This window comes from Plasmodium falciparum (genome assembly GCF_000002765.6).
Source record: "Plasmodium falciparum 3D7 genome assembly, chromosome: 10".
Taxonomy (NCBI): Eukaryota; Apicomplexa; class Aconoidasida; order Haemosporida; family Plasmodiidae; genus Plasmodium; species Plasmodium falciparum.
The window spans coordinates 757,690-780,000 of record NC_037281.1 but is presented as its reverse complement, the minus strand read 5'-3'; the positions used below and the strand labels follow the sequence as shown (position 1 = coordinate 780,000).

Here is a 22,311-nt window from a genome sequence, read left to right as displayed (position 1 = left end):
TAGGACGTTGTATTAAAGGAAATCAGTGCAGATTCGCTCACTCAATCAACGACATAAACACAAAGCTTGTTAAGTTTTATGGATCTAAAGTAGACATAGATGTTGACGAAGAAATAGTTCAAGGTAAGATTCATAGTAAAAATATATCTAATATAAATAATAGTTGTATAAATATATTAAATAAAAGTAAATCCCAAATGATGAATAAAATAAAGGGTTATGAAAATGAAGAAATTGAGAAGAATGAATTTATAAATATACAGAATATGAAGAATAACAATAGTAATAAAAAGGATATATATAATTTCCAGATGCATGTGAACAACATAAATATAAATGATAATGAATATACTTCCTCTGTTAATATACCTAATGATATCTTAATTAAACATAAAAATAATAACAATGATGATATTATAAATAGGGCTAATTTAGTTCTTCACAAGAATATCACGGGTGGTGATATATATCATAATAATAATTGTAAACTTAATATATGTAAGATATATAACAATAATAATAATGCTGGTAATGAAAAGAATGAAGAAAATATATTAAACATATCACATGTAAAAAAGAATACAAAACTATGCTCTTTAAATATTAAAAATGAACCCATTCAACAGGTTAATGATTTTCTTTTGTATAATAATAACATATTAGAATATAAGAAAGAACAGAAAAATTATTTCATATCCCCACAAAATATTATAAATAATGAATATGATGGATGTAACTTCAACGATATGTTAAATAATAATTGTAAATCATTAAACGTACACAAATCTATATGCTTAGATAAATCAAATATGAATATTGATGAGGAATATTTTGACATGAAAGAAAAGACTATGGAAAATGAAGAACTTATAAATAATTCATATGTAAAAAATAAAGATAATATGAACAAAATAAATAATATGGAAACACGACTAAGAAAGAATATTATCATCCAACCAAAAAAAAAAAAAGATCTAACATATGTAAATACCATTAATAGTGATAATAATATGAAGCATATGTATGATATGAAATGTCCAAAAATTAATGTAAGCAATATGGTTAGATTTAATGTAGAAAATGAATTAAGGAAAATACAGGATTGTAATAAAAGACGACCACAACTATCGAGTTTGGAAAACATTATTACAGAAAGGGGATATCTTTGCAAACAGAATGATGACAAGTATTTATTAAATGTAGTAGGAGCTATTAATAAATATGAAGATATATGTGAAGATATATGTGAAGATATATGTGAAGATATATGTGAAGATATATGTGAAGATATATGTGAAGATATATGCGAAGATATATGCGAAGACATATGTGAAGATATATGTGAAGATATATGCGAAGATATGTGTGAAGATATATGCGAAGATAATAATTTGAGCAGGAAAAATATGTTTATAACCATATTAGAGAATGAAAATAAGAACACTGATGATTATAGGGTGAACGATGATTCTAACACATGTGTTATAAATTTTGTGGAATGTATAAATAAGGAAAACCAAAATGTAATTACAGAGAAAGGTAAGACCAATACAAGGGATGATGATAATTCAAAGGGTAATAATAACGACGAAATAATAAATAATAATACTACAACTACTAAAAATAATGATAATAATAATGATAATAATAATAATAATAATAATAATAATTTTATGCATAGTAATGATTATATCTATTGTAATAATGTGGTAAAGAATGTTACGCATCTCAATACAAATGATTCCTTCGTTTACTCGAAAGAGGAATATAATATATCCAGTGATGAAGACAATTTGATGAACCAACAGAATGTAAATAAGAAAAAAAATATAAATAATGAAAAGGAATTTTCTAATGAATTTAACATAAATTATGGTAGTCATTCTAAGGTCCAACAAGATATTTACAACATAAATTGTGTTAACCAAACGAACGGTGTTAACAATATAAAACATACAAATAATATTTATAGTGATCATGGTTATAATATAGAATTCATTAAAAATAATGATAAACAATATTATGATGAAAATAATAGAAATTCTTCGAACCTTGTACAGATGATTAATAAACAGAAAGAAAAGGATAGAGGAGATGAAGAAAGTAATAGGGATATTAATTTAAAAGAAAATAATAATGACGATGGTAATCTTATTATTTACTATGATGATGATGGTGATCAATGTTATGATAATAATGGATGTACTACAAATCTACATGATGAAAGTATTAAGGAAAAGAATTTGTCAGATGTACCGTTTGAAAAAATAAATGAAAATTTAAATTATAAAAATCATAATGATGATATGATGAATCCATTAAATTTTTGTAATAAAAAAACAGATAATGGTTTTGAATATATAGAAAATTTGTACTTTCAAAAGATCAATGATTATACAACTAATGGTATTACAAAAGATATGAAGAATAATAAGAAAAGAAATACAAATAAATTGTTTACATGCAAAGAATTATTTCCTAAAAATAAAGAATATTTTATATTAAATAAAAATGAAAGTAAACATTTGGTAGGATATAATATATCCAATGATGATAATAAGATAAAGGTTAATATGTATCCTTATAAAGATACTAAATTGAATGCACTTCATAATTATATATGCGTCATCTCCCCAAAAAATGATAACAATAATATTAATTGTGGCGAAAAAATATGTAATCATAATAATATGCTGCTTAATAATAGTAAAACATCAAATAATAATGAGGGCTGTCCTTTTAGTTATATGAATATAAAATCGTTGAGTACACATAATGATAATAGAAACTATGATAAAAATATAAACCCTGAAGATTTGAGCAATCTGACAGATGTAAAAGAACCATTACAACATGCCCTTTGGATGAACAATAATGCAAATACAAACATAAACATAAATAGTAACCATAACCCTAACCATAACAGTAATAATAATAATTATTATTATCATAGTTTTTATAATAATGATCATGTTGATTACAATTATAATATAAACAATGTTAATAAATTCGACAATTTTAAAACGTATAATATGTATCCGAATGAAAATAATCCCATAGAAGTAGAATCCAATTCAGAAATGATTCTTGTTCATACAAATAATAATGATTCCACCAATGTGTTCAACCAAGCTCTTATTAAAAATAAAAAAAATGAAAATGTTGTTCAGGTAGATGCACACCAAATGGTTCTAAATAATGTGACTGAGCTAGCTGATAACGTTTCTAGAGATATGTGTAGGGGGGAAATAATTCAAGATGAAACCACATACCAGGAAGATAATAAAAAAGTGGATGATAATAATATATATAATAATGATATATATAATAATGATATATATAATGATGATATATATAATAATGATATATATAATAATGATTTGTATGATAACAATATGTATGATAACAATTTGTATGATAACAATTTGTATGATAACAAATTATATGATGACGACTTATATACATCTAGTATAAATAACCCAGGTGAATTGATAAAAAATGGGGAGAACAATTCTGTGAATTTAAAAAATAATAAGGTTATAAATTCATATGAAGAATTTAAAAAGTATGACCATATGAACAATAATATGACGGATATATATCAAAGTAATTATCCATTATATTCTACCAATCAAGAAAAGGAAACTACCGACAGTAACCCTGAAAAAATTAATTATAGATTATTAGAAGAAAGGAAAAAAAAAATTTATTTGAATAATTATTATAATATGATAAAAAGTGTAGATAGGGATAATTATATTTATAATGTGCCTTTTGTGTCAACCATTATCAATGATAATAATGTTAGATATAATAATGAATTTGTTAATATGAAAGAAAGGAAAAGCAACAATGTAAGTACATCTACAATTACAAACACAAACACAAATACAAACACAAATACAAACACAAAAACAAACATTTATACAAACATAGAAAAATGTAATTCCTTTAATAGTATGGAGTTGCTCATAGAAAAGGAACATACTTTACAAAACACGATGAATAAAATGAATAATCTAAAAAATGATCAAAATAATTTTTGTCATATGAAGGATACACAAAGCTGGATAAATAATAAATATTTTAACGAAGAAAAAGACAACTATAAAATTCTTGGACAAGAGGAAAAAAATATCTCAACAAATGAAGATAATGAAATTGTATATATAGATACATATAATAATAATTATAATAATAATAATAATATGAATAGATTTTATGATAATAATACCTTATGGAAGAAGCAACAAAGAAATATGATGAACGAAAAGAAAACAACCATGTATAATTTTAACTATAAAAATATGTCCTTAGATAATATAGAAAGAGAAGATCAATCTGTTTGTGAAAATGATAATTATCAGAAGCATATATCTAGTTATTTAATAAACAAGCAAAATGACATAATATATAAGAACCATCCAAAGAACAACAATAATAATAATAATATTAATAATAATAATAATAATAATAATAATAATAGTAGTAATAACCTTTCTTGGAACACCTTTCATAAGAACAATACATTTGATACACATACAAATTCCTTTAATATTTTAAATCATCATTCTAATAACAACGATTTTGATAATATAGAAAATATTATTACATCCAATATGATGAATAATTTAGAAAATGCAAATCTTCAAAATAACGTTACAAATAAATGTTTTCAATCTAATGAAGAAAAAAAAAAATTTCAATCACATGGTTATAAAAATGATAATATGTTATTAAATAATACATATTTCAATAATAAAAATTGTTTCTCTTATGATTCTATAAAAAAAAATGATTATAATTTATTAGAAACATCTTCTAACCATACATCTACTTTTTTAAATTATGATTTGTATAGAACAGATTCTATATATATTGGTCCAAACTCTTGTGAAAATAATAATCCATCACCTAATGTTATTAATAAAAAAAAAAATACAGATTTTTATAAAACCACACTTGCTCAAAAAAAGAAATTTCTTAACTATGATGATGAAAATATAGAGCAAGATAATTTTATGGATATTCCCAATAATTTAAATTTTAGTTTTTTAAATAAAAATGATTGAAGTGGTATGTCCATATTTCTGTTCCCCTCAAAAAAATTAATATTCACACATATATATATATATATATGTATATATATTTTTATGTTTAAGTTTTTTATTTTGAATTTTTTACCCTTAATATATATATATATATATATATATATATATATATATATACATATACATATGTACAGATTTATTTATTTATTTATTTATTTTTATTTTATTTTTATTATCTTCATATACCCAATGTAAATATATAAAAGGTAGAACAATATATAACAAGAAAACAATTTGAATTATTATGTCAATATTATATAATTTTTTCACCATAAAAAATAAAAAATATGAAGACATAAATAAATAAATAAATAAATATATATATATATATATATATATATATATATATATATATAATATATGTGTGTTGATTTATTTCCTTCCTTTTTGTAAAAATATCTATTGGTCTCTTTTGTAATGTGAGTTATTTAAAGCATTAGAATTTGCACCGGCAATACAATCAATATAACTATCCCACTTCCTATATTCAATTATGTAAAATATATTATCTAATGATATGTCTTGAATAAAAGTATTTTTTTTTGCATATCTACTAATTTCGTTATTCTCTTGTATTTTCATTGCTACTTTTATATTTGAAAATGTTCTTTCATTTTCTTCGGTACATTTATTATTTACTATAATAAATTCAACATTTTTTACAACTGTTTCATGTGTTTTTTCATTTTTTATATGAATTTTTATTAACTCTATATAATTATTATTTATATTGGTAAATGAAAATACTAACGAATAAAATAAAACATTTTTCTCATCACAATGGATAGCTGATAATATATTGCATTTTAATCCATCCGAATTTACAAAACTATTATTGTTATTTAAATAAAATCTCCTAATCTCTTCACATTTTATATTATTCATACTTATTTCTATTTTTGTATCATATTCTATATTTTTCTTATTTCCTAAACTGATTAATTTTAAACTGTCATTCTGCTTTATACACACATCGGGAATATTTTCACCTTTTGTATTTTTTTTTTTATTATTTTCACCTGAATCGTTAAGGCAATCACTTGCTTTTACATTCACTGACTTAGTTTCATTATGTATATATTTTGTATTTTCACCTGACTTGTTAATAACATTTTGTGTTATTGTACTCACCAAGTTGTTTTTATTTTGTATATATATATTTTTTTGTCCTGACTTGTTAATACATTTTATTGTTTTTATATCCATATGATAGTTTTCATTTTGTGTATTTTTTCGATTTTTTATTTTGTTAGTGTTTAGAAAAATGTGTTTGTAACATTTGTTTTGGTTATTCAGGGGCATCATTTTTTTTATGTTATTTGAGAATGTTTTTTTGAAAAGGTTAAGTAAATATTTCATTATAATAACGAGATTAATAGAATAATAAAATAATGTTATAAAAGTAGGTATAAATAATATAATAATGTAAGGATTTATAATGTCATTTATATTGCTTATTTGATGTACGAATACACTAGTATTATAAATATGTCTTATATATATATATATATATATATATATTAACGTCTTTGTTGTATTAAAATAATTATAATTTAACAAATAAAATACAATTTTGAAACAAAATATTTTCCATCATATATATATATATATATATATAATATGTGTATAATCATTTGGGACATATTTTATTTTTCATTTGAAATAAAAAGAATAATCCGTTGTTCGAGAATTTATCGTTAAATATATACAAATGTGTATATACAAAAGAAGAAAAGAAAAAGAGAAAGACAGTGGTATCATTTTAACCTTGTGGAATAAAAATTTGAGAACATTTATAATTTATTTTTAAACATATGTTATTATATAATTTAATAATCTCTCTTAATAGATATTATAAGAAAGAAAGAAATAGTTAAAATATATACATATATATATATATATATATATATATATATATATCATAACAACGTCGAGATATGGGAATATTTTTATATATTCCATATTAAAGGGACGCATATAAAAATATATGATTAACTAAATAATTTGTTGATTAATTCTCTTCATTTATTGATTCATCCCTTTCTATCTATCTATTTATCTTGTTATTTTTATTATTTTTTTTTTTTTTTATTTAAGTTTACGTAAGTAAATATGTAGTATTCTTAAATATACGCAAATTATATTCCATAAAAAAATATAAAAATATATATATATATATATATATAGTTGTATATAAATCATATAATGTATATGTTATATATACCAATGCACAACGGTGCAAAAAAATAAGGAATAAAAGTATGCCATAATATGTATGATATATATATGTATGTATTTATCATACGCATATTATTATATACATATATGTTATTTTTTTTTTTTTTATGTATATATTATTCTTATTTATGGATGAAGGAAAATACAGACTACTTTTTCTTTTCATTCAAGTTATATATTTAATAAGACGGGTATAAAATAAAATATAATAAAAAAAAAAAATATATATATATATATAAATGTTGTATATCAAAAATTATTTCATTTATTCATTTATTTATTTATTATTTTAAAGGTTCCACATATATGTTTCAAATTAATTTTTTTTTTTTTTTTTTTTTTTTTTTTTATGACATGGAAATGTATACATGTTTCATTATACTTGTAATTTGTTCCTAATATACATATATATATATATATAATAGTTGAAAATAAGATAAAATATACCAAAATACATATATATTAGATTATGAATATGTTGAATATATATATATATATATATATATATATATATATATATATATATTTACATTTACATTTACATATCATCATATTTCCAATATGTCTTTTTTCCTTTTTGATTTTATATTAATTTTTCTTTTTTTGTTTATTTTTCTTTTTTTGTTTATTTTTCTTTTTTAATTTTATTTTCCCATGTTTTAATTTTTAATCATTGTTTTTGTTATTTTTAATTAAGATGAATAACCTTGAGAGATTAAAGCAGAGACTAGAAGAATCTGTAGAAAAGCACAAGAGGCGATTATTAATAACAAGAGAAAAGAAGAAACAAAGTAATTCTGCAATATATGTTAATAATAAAAATGTAAACAAAGAAAGGAGTAAGATAATATTAAATGATGAGAAGAGTATATGTGGTGATAATAAAATACGGACAGATACTTATCCTTCTATAAATAAAAATAAACTAATTGAAAATTTAAGAAATACAAAATTGTTATTAATAAAAAAAAGAAGAAGCTTAAATAATATGAAAAAGGAAAATAATATTGTAAATAAGTATGATACAAAAAATGAATTAAAAAATAAAAATATTCAATTAAAAAAAAATACACCATCCATAATTAATAATAAAAAGGGTATGATGAAATATCTAAATAAAATAGTAAATCCAGCAAATCAAAGTTATAGTATAGAAAATAAAATTAGGGGTCGTGTTAATATCTCTCATATAAAAGAAAAAGAAAAGGCGTTAAAGGATGAAGAAGATAAGGGAAATAAAACAAATTATAATAATAATAAAGAAAAAATATATGATGATAATAATAAAGAAAAAATATATGATGATAATAATAAAGAAAAAATATATGATGATAATAATAAAGAAAAAATATATGATGATAATAATAAAGAAAAAATATATGATGATAATAATAAAGAAAAAATATATGATGATAATAATAAAGAAAAAATATATGATGATAATAATAATAATGTTAATACTTTTCAAAATATATCAAAAGATGTCAGAGATAATATAAATGATTTATTTCGAAATTTTATTAATTGTAAAATTAATAATTTGTATGTTATAACTACAGATACAAATAAAATACCTAATAATAAAATATTCCTTTCCGAAACACAACAACAATTTTTAGAAATAAAAAACAAACAAGACAATAACGAATATGAGATAAAGGATGAACATTCAGATGATAATAATCATAGTAATTATCATCACGTGCAAGATAATCCTTATGTTATGAAAAAAAAAAGACTAGACGATAAGGTTAAAGAAGGGATGGATAAAAATTATATGGATAATATTATATATGTAGGTAAACATGAAAGGGTGTCAAGCAATATGATCATCAAAAGGAATAATAATAATTATGATAATAATAATTATGGTGATAATAATAATTATGATGATAATAATAATTATGGTGATAATAATAATTATGATGATAATAATAATTATGGTGATAATAATAATTATGATGATAATAATAATTATAATAATAATAGTAAGTCTAACATTCATAATAACAGTATATACGAAACATATGAGAAGAATTTAAAAAAACTGTTAGAAATAGAATATAAAATGAAAAAAAAAATAGAAAGTTTTGAAAAAAATAAAGATGATAATAATATTATGTCTACAAAATCATCAGCTTCTTCATATCCTTATGGTGATGATGAAGATGGTGATAATATAACGTTATATTCACATATTTGTTCTAATATAAAACCTGTAAAAAACGAAATTCAATTTGATCAAAGTAATATTGATATACCGATGGATGCTAAAAATTATATTATCAAAAGAATGACTTCAAGTACAAAATTAAAGAGTAATCTAACGAATGAAGAGGGTTTATACAAAGCGGACAAACATAATGATAATAGTAATAATAACATAACTTATTGTGATAACAATAATTTTTCTACTCATGATGAAGATTGTGAATTATATTGTATACAAAAAAGTATATACTCCAAAGACATCAATAATATTTGTCATACCAATGTTAGTAATAAACATACTTGTTCAGAAAATAAGAAATGTATAGAAAATGAAAAAATATATACTAATAATAACAAAAAAAATTGTCTTTCTTCTTATGATGTGGAAAATAAAATATTACGAAAAATAAATAACGATGATGATTATAAATATATGAATAAGCAAGATAATATAATACAAAATGAACTAATAAAAAAAAAAAAAAAAAAAACACACACACACACACACATAGATTTAAATAATTACTCTTATGAAAAAAATGGAAGAAATAAAGAATTGGTTACCATGAAGAGTAACCAGGAAAATTATTCTAGTAATTATTGTTACAATTATTCCTATGAGAAAAAAGAAAAGATAAACAAAAGGAAAAAAAAAATAAAAAAAAAAAAAAATAAAATAAAAAATGAAAATAATAAAATAAAAAATGAAAATAATAAAATAAAAAATGAAAATAATAAAATAAAAAATGGAAATAATAATAATAATAAAAATAAAAATAATAATAATAATAGTAATAGTATAAATCCAAACCAAAATAATCATGTAAGAAGTAACATATCCTTGAGTAATTCAAAAGATCATAATAGCATCTATTATTCTTCATATATAGAAGACCAATATGTATCATCATATAATAAAGATGATGATGAAAATATTTATAATTACAATAGTTCTGATCATAATATATTACATGGATCTAAAAAATCTGAAAATAATATTTGTTATAATCATCAGATTAAAATATATAATAAAGAAACAAATGAAAAGTCTTCTTGTTTAAAAGGTTTAAATAAATCATCGTTCTTATCAAACAAAATATATTTTTCAAATATACATAAAGAAAATATAAAATCTTTTATAACAAATGAAACATATGAGGAGGATCAAAGGATAAAGAAAAAAAATTCTTTAGAAAATAAAATTGAAAATGGTGAAGAACAAAAGATGTCTTATTATTTAAAAGAAAAAAATAACAATTGTTATGAGAAATTCTTACAACATTCAAGCGATATAATAATAGAAGGGGGGGGGAAAAAAAAAAAAAAAAAATTGCAATCTAATGAATATATTATTATTAAACATTCTAAAAGTAACAACAATACCATATTATTAAAAAAGGATAAAAAAATAAAAGAGAATTATAATATTCATTCATATAAATATAATCAACAAAATGATGATATCTATCAACAGATACAAAGTTCATCAAGTATGAAAAGGGAAACGGAATGTTTATTAAATAATAAAATAAAGGATTGTCATAGGTTATATAAAGATAATAATATCCATCATATGGAACACTGTTACATTTGTTCTTATCCTATACAAAACAATGAACAAAAATTTATTTTACATAAAGGAGAAGAAAAAAAGGGAAAAGCAAATTTGGATACAACATATAAAAATTATGATAATAATGATAATTATAATAATTATGATAATTATGATAATTATAATAATTATGATAATTCTGAGTATCACATAACGATGACGAGTCATTTAATTGGTTCCTCACATAGTAAAATAAATAAGGAAAAAAAAAAATCGTACCTTTCAACCTTTACAAATAAAAGGAAGGATTTGGAAAGTTATATGTCTAGCCACACGGTATGTTCAAAAAAAAACATACAAAATGTTGGAGAAAACTATAAAAATGGTAATAATGATGATGAACATAAGGATGATATACTGTGTGATAATAATATTTATAACCATTGTCATGATTTAGGAACATACAATCCTACATATGAGAGCGAAAAAGTAACTCCATATTTATCTGAGAAACACAAAGTAATATATAAAAATATTTATAGTAACCAAATAAATATTCGTAACAATGAAAGGAATCATAGTGAGGATGAAACATATATATATATAAAAAAAGAAAACATACCCTTCAAGAAAGAAAAAGAAAAAAAAGATATTTTTAGTTATATAAAAGGCATGTATTTATCCCCTACCTCCCTTCCCCCCCAAAAAAAAAAAAAAAAAGAAAAAAAAAAATCTTTTATTTTGGAAAATGAGGAATTTATAAATGAAGAAAGCTCTTTCGATATTCAATCAAATAATATTAATAGTCATTTTATAAAAAATAAAAATATATTAAATATAAAGAACCAAACTAATGATTTAGAGAATGTAAAATGTTATCATCATATAAAAAAACAGAATAATAGCAAATCTCAGTCTTCTTACTTTTGTTCTCCTGCTCCATCGAATTCAATACTTAGAAATAACACAGAATCGTATTTTTTAAAAAATGATAAACAAAATGATCAAAAGGTAAAAGAAGATGGACAAACCATAAAAAATCAAACAACAGCTAATAATGTGCAAAAGAAAAGAAATAAAAATTATGTAAAAACAAATAGTATACTTTTAAAAAAAATACTCAAAATGAAAATTGAATCTATGAAAAAGGAAAAGGAAGATATAAAAGAAAAAAACCATTTTAATTATAATAACAACGAAAAAAAAAATCAAGATGATAATCATAATAATAATAATAATAATATAAAAGTTATAGATTATCATCATGATAAAATTATCCATGATAAAAATAGTAACAAAATAGAAATGATCTCCACAAAAGATAAAACCATAATCACTCTAATAAATGATAACAAACAAATATATGAAAAAGAATATAATAATGATACATGTACAAAGGATAATATAAAGAAAGAATATAATAATGATACATGTACAAAGGATAATATAAAGAAAGAATATAATAATGATACATGCCCAAAGGATAATATAAAAAATGGACATAATAATGATACGTGTCCAAAGGATAATATAAAAAAAGAATATAATAATGATACATGTCCAAATGATACTATTTCCAATATTAACAAAGAGTATTCAAGTATATATACACATAGTCATATGAATAAGGAATCATTAAAATATAATAATATATCTTTTTATCAAAATAAAGAATCACATGATTTCATATCTCGAAAGGATCATTATATTCATAAACATGAGGAAAAAAGAAGCAAGGGAAATAAAGAAAATAACATAAATAATTATAATAATATTTGTAATAGTAATAATATGGACTTGAAGGATAATATATCCCCTTCTTACCATACGAATAATAATATAAAAGATGTAGTAAAATTTAATCAATCATATTATTGCTATTTTAAAAATGTACAAAAAAATGATGTATATCCCAATTCTGAAGAACCAATAACAAAGGAAGATAAAACAAAATTATTAATAGCTTATTTAAAAGACAAAAAAAAAAATAAAACACAAGAAAATAATAATACATCTGATAAATATATATTAAAATATAATATTGAATACTTTAAATTAGCACAGTTTTTTTCTCAAGATTATCATTTATTTAAAAATTATATAAAACATGTAGATAAAAAATTGTCAAAAAATAATAATAATGATATTGACAGTTTAGATGAAACAGCTTTTTCTATTATTAAATTGTTCAACTCCAAAAAAAAAAATGATCTTTCTACAAAATATGAAAATAAAGACATTTCTCAGAAAAATACAATTTTTAACAATATTGAAAAAAAAACAAATCAAAAAATCAACATAAAACATTTACATGTTGTAAACGATAACGAAAATATAATAGTTAACAATTTTAATAAAAGTGAAACTCAAATTATAAATGATACAAGAAAGGAAGTATATAGTATCGTTCAGAATCAAAAAAAATCCACTTTTTTGCGTGACAAAAATGGAACAAAGAATTATCCATATGATCATTTGGATAATTATAAAAAAGAAATCCATATTCCCACAAAGGATAAATATGCAGACAATAAGAATAAAAAAGCACATTGTTATAAAATTATAAATAATGGAAAACCATCTTTATTTTATGAAGACCAACCCACAAAAATGAATCAAAATAATGACATTACACCAAATGAAAGAAAAGGAAAAAAGAAACAGATAGTCTTAAAAACAATTGATCTTCTTGAAAAATATGAAAAAATTAGTGCTAAATAAATAAATTATACTATCTATTATATATATATATATATATGTATTTTTTTTTTTTTTTTTTGGAAGATATATTATTATAATGACCTCATGTGTAAGCACATACAAACACACAACATTATTTTTATCATTTTCAAGTCGAATATGATAATAATAAAATATTGTCATAATTTTTTTTTTTATAAATACTACACCCATAATTCTAATATTCAAAATGTACCTTTGTACTTTTTCATATTTATGAATAAATATTTTATTTTAATTGTGAGCTAGCCAAATAATTATAAAAATATTATGAACTGTTCATATAAAATAAATAAATAAAAAAAAAAAAAAAAAAAAAAAAAAAAAATATTATATATATATATATATATATATATACATTTTAATGCTAAATATTATTCAGTTTTACAAATTATATGAACAGTTCATACTTTTGTTATTTTATATATATATATATATATGTATATTTTTTTTTTTTTTTTTTTTTTTTTTTTTTTTTTTGTTACTGATTTAATAAATCAATCAATATGTCAAAATGTTTTAAATATTTAAGAATTTAATAAGAATAGTGTTTCTTTTATTTTGTTAAATAAATAAAAAAGAAATATAAATATAAATATATAAATAAATAAATAAATTATATATATATATACAACGATATATTTTATTTTTTGAACAAATTAAAAAATACACAAATTTCAAGTTATCTGTGTGCAAAGAAAAAAAAAAAAAAAAAATATTTTTTCTTTTTATTTAATGCTTTTAATATTCTTAAATTATTCACAAATAACAAGAACAAAAAAATAAAATGAAATATATGAATAACAGAAAAAAGAAAAAAGAAAAAAAAAAAAAAAGGAAAAAAAAAAAAAAAAAAAAAAAAACATTAATTTTGGTTCATGTACATAAGAAATAAACTCTATATATATATATAATATATATATAAATATATATATTTTTGTTTTATTTCAAAATTGACGAAAGTAATAGGTGATTATTTGTTTTTATAATTTTACAACAATTCTTCTTCCCATTGTAATACTGGTTGAGGTTTTGGGACGACAGTAAAAGGTTTTAAAGGAGGTGGGAAGAGTTTGTTTAGAGCTACGAAACGATCTGAATCACAACATCGTACAGGCAACATGGGTTCGAAATATCCCATTTCGCTCCATACACGCATTTCATCTAAATAAAACGGACCCTAGAAAATAAAAATAATAAATAAATAAATAAATAAATCCACATACATATATATATATATATATATATATATATATATATATATATATATATATTACATATTACATATTATTATTTTATATTTTTTTTTTTTTTTTTTGTTCTTACTTGAACTACCCCCTTAGGATCCACATATTGCCAACATTTATCCCTTAGAGCATCTGGTCTTTTGGTATCTTCTAAATCTAGCATATTGCTTTGTTGTACATTTTTTTTATCTAATGAATTATTCAAACTTTTATTACTTACAATATTGTTTGTTTTATGTTTATTTGAAATTCCTTTGTTAACAACACCAGTTTGATTATTTAAGGATTGAGATAATACGTTTTGATTCTTCTTATTTATATAAAATGTTTTAGTAGTATCACCTTTACCTTGATGTTCATTTGTTAAAAAATGGTTTGATATTATATTTGTATCATTATTTATAATTGTTTGTTTTTTTTCCTCTACAATATTTTTCATTCCTACTAATGTTTTATTATTATTACTATTGTTGTTATTATTATTTAATGGATTGTTGTTGTTTACATTTTTTTTTTGTAAATTTGACATACATTCATTATTCATGATACGAATAAATTCATTCACATTTCTATTATTATTTTCATCATTTCCAGTGTTCAAAAAGGACGTATTACTATTTATATGATTTTTATTTTGAGTAACATTAGGTATATTTGTGTCCCCTTCATTTGTGTTCATTAGATTTCGTAAATTTCTTTGTTGTTGTGAGTAGAGATGTTGTAAATGTGTATTATTTTGTTCTTCTAATTTTCCTGAATGTGTACTAAGATTACTTATATTCTTCAATTTATCTTTTGTTTGATTCAGGTTCATTTTTGCTTGTTCATTAATATCATTACAATTTGTATAAGAGTGTATAACACCATCCATTTGTTTATTTTGGTAAATATAATTTATTAAATCTGCTTGATGGTTTTGTAAATCTTTTCCATCCTTATTATTCATATGAATTATATTTTTTAATTTTTCTGAAATATTTTCGGGGATATTATTAAATTGAAAAGTGTTAATATCTTTGTTTAACTCGTTTTTTATATTTTTCATATAATTTTCTTCATTTAAGTTTGGCACAACTACATTGTTGTCGTCTTTTAATTTTTTTTGGTTTTTTAAAATATTAAGTAGAACATTCTTCTGCGATAACCATTTTGATTGTTCATTTTCTACACCTTGGTTATCGTCAGCTCGATTATTAAAATAGTTCATGTTGTTCATTAGGTTTATATGGTTTAAATTGTTCATCATACTATTAATATTATTTTCAACTCTTTGCCCATGGGATTTATTTATAAGATTCAACAAAGGAGAGCCGCCTATAGCATCTTCATTATGATCAGTCTTTTCATTATTTTGTTTTATATTCTCTTTATTCTTATCAGCATTTGGATCGTTTATACAAAAATAACTTGATCTAGAGTAAGCACTATCAATATAAGTATCCCCTCCTTTTTTGTTTGTTTGATTTGTTTGATTTGTTTGATTTGTTTGATTTGTTTGATTTGTTTTGTTTGTTTTGTTTGTTTTGTCTTTTTTTTCTTTTTCGTCTATATTTTTTATTTTATTATTATTATTATTAAGGCAGTTTACGAATGGCTGTTTCGTATTATTAGGTTCTATGAATTCTTCATCTTTTATATTTAGTTGTTTTAAGAAAAACATTTTTTGTTCTTCGGTTAAATTCATTTTGTTTAAAAAAATGTTCTTTTGTTCGTTTGTAGCATTAATATTTTTAAAATAATCATTCATTTTATGAAGAATAAATTTTTTTTGAAATTCCAGATTTTGATTTAAATGGTTCATGTTATTATTAGCATCATTTTGATGATAAATATAATTATTCGATACATTGTGATCATTATATTTATTTTGTACATATTTATTATGATTTATTTTGTTTATATCGATATTATTATAATTATCTGTTATTTTTTGGCTTCCTCTTGTATGATGATCATTATTTTTTATATTGTTTTTATTTTCATAAATAACACTATTTGTTCTTCCTAATTTATTATTAATTGTTTTGGAAGGTATAAAATTTAAATTTGAAGATATAAAATTATCCGTTAAATTCATATTTTTTTCTATGAATTTTTCTATGTTACAAATAAAATGTACAACATTTTGTTTATCATAATGGTCTGTTATAAGTTTCTCTCTTTTCTGTAGATATAAATTATCATGATGTTTTAATATGATTATAAATTGTTGTAATAAGGATTGATATTTTTCTTTATTTTTTATAAAATGATCTTTTAATAAATGATTTGTATATTCTAATATATGTCTAATTTCTTTTAATTTATATAATATTTTCTTATCTTTATTATCACATGATAATAAATTACTTTGTTCAAACATTTGTATTTTGTAATATATCCAATATAATTTGATTTGAATTTGTTGTATATTTAAAGAATGATAACATTTTAATAATTCAAAAAAGTCTAAATTATCAAGTTGATTTTTTAGGTTCTGTGGCATGTTATATTGTTGATTATTCATATAATCCACATTATCAACATTATTATTATTAACACCATCAACATTAGATTTGTTATTAATTTGTACCTTGCTCTGTATAGATTGTATATCATCAATTTTATTTAAACTAAAATTATTAATAGTATCATATTCTTTATTATTCATAAGATATTTTTTTAAAATCATTTCTTTTATTAAATGTTCTTTTGCATATTCATTAAACATATTTTTATTATTATTATTATTATTATTATTATTATTGTTATTGTTATTATTATTACCTTCTTTATAAGGATGATTAAAACTATCATGTCTCTTAAAACTTTGATGTGTTTCCCTATTCAAACTTGAGTTGTTTTGTGTGTCATACATATTATAAGAATCAAGGCTCTTCGTCGAATTTCTGTTATTCCCTACAATATTAACTTTAGCATGTGGCAACATTTTTTTAAATATGTTTATTAAATTTTCGTTGGACGCCACATTATTATGTACGTTGTTCATACTATTAATACTATTCATGTTATCATTTGTGTTATTTCTGCTGGTTGCATTTTCATTGTCTTTGCCTTTACTTTGATATATTGGTAATTCGTTTCTTAATAAAGCATTTTCTAATATGAGATTATTAAGTGTATTAATACTTTGTATATCATTAATATTCGATGTATTAAACATATTATTATTATTATCTTCTCCTATAGTATTATTTTTCATATCATTATTTTTTAAAACATGATTTAATATCATATTATTCTTCATATTATTTATCATCATATCTTTTGTTATATTCATATCACTCATATTATATTTTCCATTTTTAATATCTTTTAAAAATTCATCACCATGTAATGGTATATTTTTATTAGTATACATTTTTATATTTTCATTATTATATTGATTGGATATTCTTATGGACATGTCATTATTTTTTTTATTACAATTTAATGTGGACATATCACTCATATGTTCGACACCTGTACCATTATTATTGGTGCTGTTCATGATGTGTTTTGAATTTGGTACATTTATTTGTCTTTTCACATAATCTAAGTCTTTATTTAATTCTACGTTCATATTTTTTTTATTTATATGACATTGATCGTTGTCATATGTATCATTTGTATTATTTGTATTATATGTATTATTTGTATTATTTGTAATATTTGTAATATTTGTATTATTTGTATTATTTGTATCATTTTTATATTTTATTATTTTTAATAATATGTTTGAAAAACTATTAGAACCTGCAGAAGAATTATTTTTCTCTACTTCTTTATTATTATTATTATTATTGTTATTATTGTTATCATTGTATGTCTTGTCCTTGGGTACATTATCATTATATACACCATCCACATTATTATTATCATTCTTTTTCTTTTTTGATTTTTTATTTTTATTTTCCTTCTTTTTTTTTTTATCTTGATCTTTTTCGTCATTCATATTACTATCAACCATTTCTGTGTTTTTTTCCTTATCCTTTATATCTTTTTTTATTTCATTTGTTTGATTATCTTTTCCTTTATTTTTATTTATGTCGTCTAAAGATATAGTTTTTATATGTCCCATCTCTTGTAACTTACTTTGTTCTTTTGTATGTTTGGAGTTGCTATATAATTTATCATCATCATTAATATTGACATCATTCATATGGTTATTATTTATTTGAATGGGTTGCTCAGATGTGTTATATTGCTCATTATTAATATCTTTATCTTTATCTTTTTCTTTATCTTTTCCCTTTTCGTGGTCTTCTTTTTTATCTTTATCCTTTCCCTTTTCGTGGTCTTCTTTTTTATCTTTATCCTTTCCCTTTTCGTGGTCTTCTTTTTTTTCCTTTTCTTCTTTTTTTTCCTTTTCTTTTTTTTTTTTTTTTTGTTTCTTCTTTTCTTCAACATGTTCATCCTTATTCATATTATCATTTATATTAGCCTTGTCATGATAATTGTTTAACTTATTTTGTAAGATTATTATTCCGTTCTCAGAATTATCTCTACTTTTGATGTTGTCCAACATTACGTTTATATTTTTATTACTACTGTTTAGGTTACTATTCAAAATTTTATCGTTTTTAAGCGTCTGATTTTTGTCATCTTGTGTGGTTTGTTCATTGGGGATATAGTCGTCTCGTTGATTCATATCGATATTATTTGTGTTTATAATATTATTTGTGTTTATAATATTATTTGTGTTTATAATATTATTCATGTTCATCACATTATTCATGTTCATCATATTATTCGTATTCATCACATTATTCATGTTCATCATATTATTCGTATTCATCACATTATTCATGTTCATCATATTATTCATGTTCATCACATTATTTGTGTTCATCACACTATTCATGATACCCATGCTTTTTTTTTTCCTCCAATCAACATCCCAGTCGTAAGCATTTTTTACTTTCTCCGTTTTTTTTTTCCTATGGCCGTTTAACAAATTGCTTGTTAAATTAGATAACGATGTGCTGGTTGTACCGGCCATACCTTTGTTTGTTTTTGTCTTATCCTTTTCAAGTACTTCATTTATATTTACATTTACATTATTTTCATCATATACATCAAATGAATAACTAGTAGGATTTGTAAGGTTATTATTATTATTATTGTTCATCATTTTATTGTTCATGTTGTTTACATAAGACATTCCAACGTTAATATTATTTATGCTATTCATATGAATATTATTATTTATACTATTCATAGGAATATTATTATTTATACTATTCATAGGAATATTATTATTTATACTATTCATAGGAATATTATTATTTATTCCATTCATATTATTATTATTATTATTATTATTATTTATGATTGTATTATTCTGAGTACTATTCAAAAGATGATCAAGGTTCTTTATTTTGTATACACTTTTTTTATTAGAACTATCTAATAAGTTTGGCTGAGGTTTTGGTGGTTGCTTAAAGAAACCTGGTAAAACATTTTTCCATTTGACATCATACAATTCATTAAAATTATAACTATTAACTAAGGTACCTTCATAAGTATATATTTTAAAAACATTTTCTACTTTCATTCTTGGATATGTTGAAGCTGTCATAAATAATGTACCATCATAGGACCAATCACAAAGAACAGTACACGCTTCTCTATATTTTTTAATTATGGATACACTATTATCTACTTCTTTATAATAAAAATTAATATCTCCTGCTAGATTACCAAAACCACCTAAAGCAATCATATTTCCAAAAGGTCCCCATTTTATGGTATTTTTATATTGTGAATAAATTTTACATTTTACATTTAAATCATGATCATATAATAAAATGATATTATCTGACTTGCCTTCTATAATTAAAAATTCATCTCTTATATTACTCCATTTCACATCTTGAGCAACCTGTTCGTTAATTCTTTTTATATGTATATTTTTTGAAACTAAGGAGCAAAAATAACAATTGCTTAAATATCCATAAGATTTATTTGTAGTATCATTTGTATTTACTAAAAATATTAAATATTGACCACTAATTGACCACAGGCACGTTAGGGTATCTAAATTATCGAAGCTTTTTCTAATAAGTAATTCAATTTTTATTTTTTCAACACATGAAGGATCATTTTTATATGATACATTGTTATCTACATTAATCTCTCCTCCTACGTCATTTACATTTTTGCCATCTACATTTTTGACATTTACATATTTTTCATCTACATTTTTGACATTTACATATTTTTCATCTACATTTTTGACATTTACATATTTTTCATCTACATTTTTGCCATCTACATTTTTTCCATCTACATTTTTGCCATCTACATTTTTTCCATCTACATTTTTGACATTTACATTTTTTCCATCTACATTCATTTCGTCGGCCTTCTCTTTATCCTCTCTAACATTATAACTAACAATTTTACTATTGTTCAATCCTTTAATTTTAAATATATACACATCCCCCAGAAAATTATTTTTCGTATGTACTATAAAAAATCGACATTTATCATCACTCATATAAGATGACATATATATTGCTAACACGTTTGGCTGATTCCACGTATAGATATAATTTAATGGTATATCATTATTATGAAGATATGTTATATTATCATGATCTTGTATTAATTTTAATGTGTCGTATATATAAATATCTGTTTTTTTTTGTAAAAAGAAATAATTATCATCATTCGTAAAATTAATTACGGGCCAATTACTACAACTCTTTTTTTTTATTTTAAAAGAACATAAAATATTTTTATCTTTTACATTCCATACTAACAAATTCCCTAATCTATTATGTTTCTCTTCTTCATATGAAAAAAAAAAAACTATAAATCTATTATTAGGTGACCACTGAACATGTTTAATTAATTTTATATTTTCATCATCAAACAATTCCTTATATTTACCTATACAAGCAATCTTTTCAATCTTTCTTTTTTTTTTCTCTTCATAATTACTAATTAATAATAAACCTTCTATTGAATGTAAAAGTAAAAAAGAATTACCGTCATATGACCATATTGCATCATGTATACATCCATCATATTCAAATATAATGTTACTTTCATACAAATTTTCTAATTTCTTAAACTCATATAATTTAACACCACTCTTTGATCTTATAAGAAGTTCGCTCATCTTTTTTTTTTTTTTTTTTAAACAAATAATAATATATGACGAAAATAACTTATAAGCTCAACACATACATACATACATACATACATATATATATATATATATATA

General features: G+C 21.2%; 4 protein-coding genes across 4 annotated transcripts in view; 2 read left to right on the top strand and 2 right to left on the bottom strand.

The window, feature by feature from the left end:
* PF3D7_1019300 (zinc finger protein, putative) overlaps nucleotides 1-5,072 on the top strand; it is a gene marked incomplete at both ends in the record, with an annotated part of 5,804 nt that extends 732 nt beyond the window's left edge. Inside the window, one exon of the mRNA XM_024473284.1 lies at nucleotides 4-5,072. Coding sequence (XP_024329095.1) covers nucleotides 4-5,072 — 5,069 coding nt within the window. The remainder of the gene's footprint in view (nucleotides 1-3) is intronic.
* Nucleotides 5,073-5,510: 438 nt separating this feature from the next.
* PF3D7_1019200 (conserved Plasmodium protein, unknown function) lies at nucleotides 5,511-6,470 on the bottom strand (the record flags this gene model as incomplete). Its single annotated transcript, XM_001347434.2, has 1 exon — nucleotides 5,511-6,470. The coding sequence occupies one exon, from the start codon at nucleotides 6,468-6,470 to the stop codon at nucleotides 5,511-5,513; it is 960 nt and encodes a 319-aa protein (XP_001347470.2).
* A 1,576-nt stretch (nucleotides 6,471-8,046) lies between these two features.
* Nucleotides 8,047-13,833, top strand: PF3D7_1019100 (conserved Plasmodium protein, unknown function; the record flags this gene model as incomplete). The annotated part of the gene is made up of 1 exon (XM_001347433.1): nucleotides 8,047-13,833. One exon carries the CDS (start codon nucleotides 8,047-8,049, stop codon nucleotides 13,831-13,833), a length of 5,787 nt encoding a protein of 1,928 aa, XP_001347469.1.
* Nucleotides 13,834-14,842: 1,009 nt separating this feature from the next.
* Nucleotides 14,843-22,206, bottom strand: PF3D7_1019000 (eukaryotic translation initiation factor subunit eIF2A, putative; the record flags this gene model as incomplete). The annotated part of the gene is made up of 2 exons (XM_001347432.1): nucleotides 14,843-15,031; nucleotides 15,178-22,206. The coding sequence occupies 2 exons, from the start codon at nucleotides 22,204-22,206 to the stop codon at nucleotides 14,843-14,845; spliced, it is 7,218 nt and encodes a 2,405-aa protein (XP_001347468.1).
* Nucleotides 22,207-22,311: the final 105 nt, after the last annotated feature.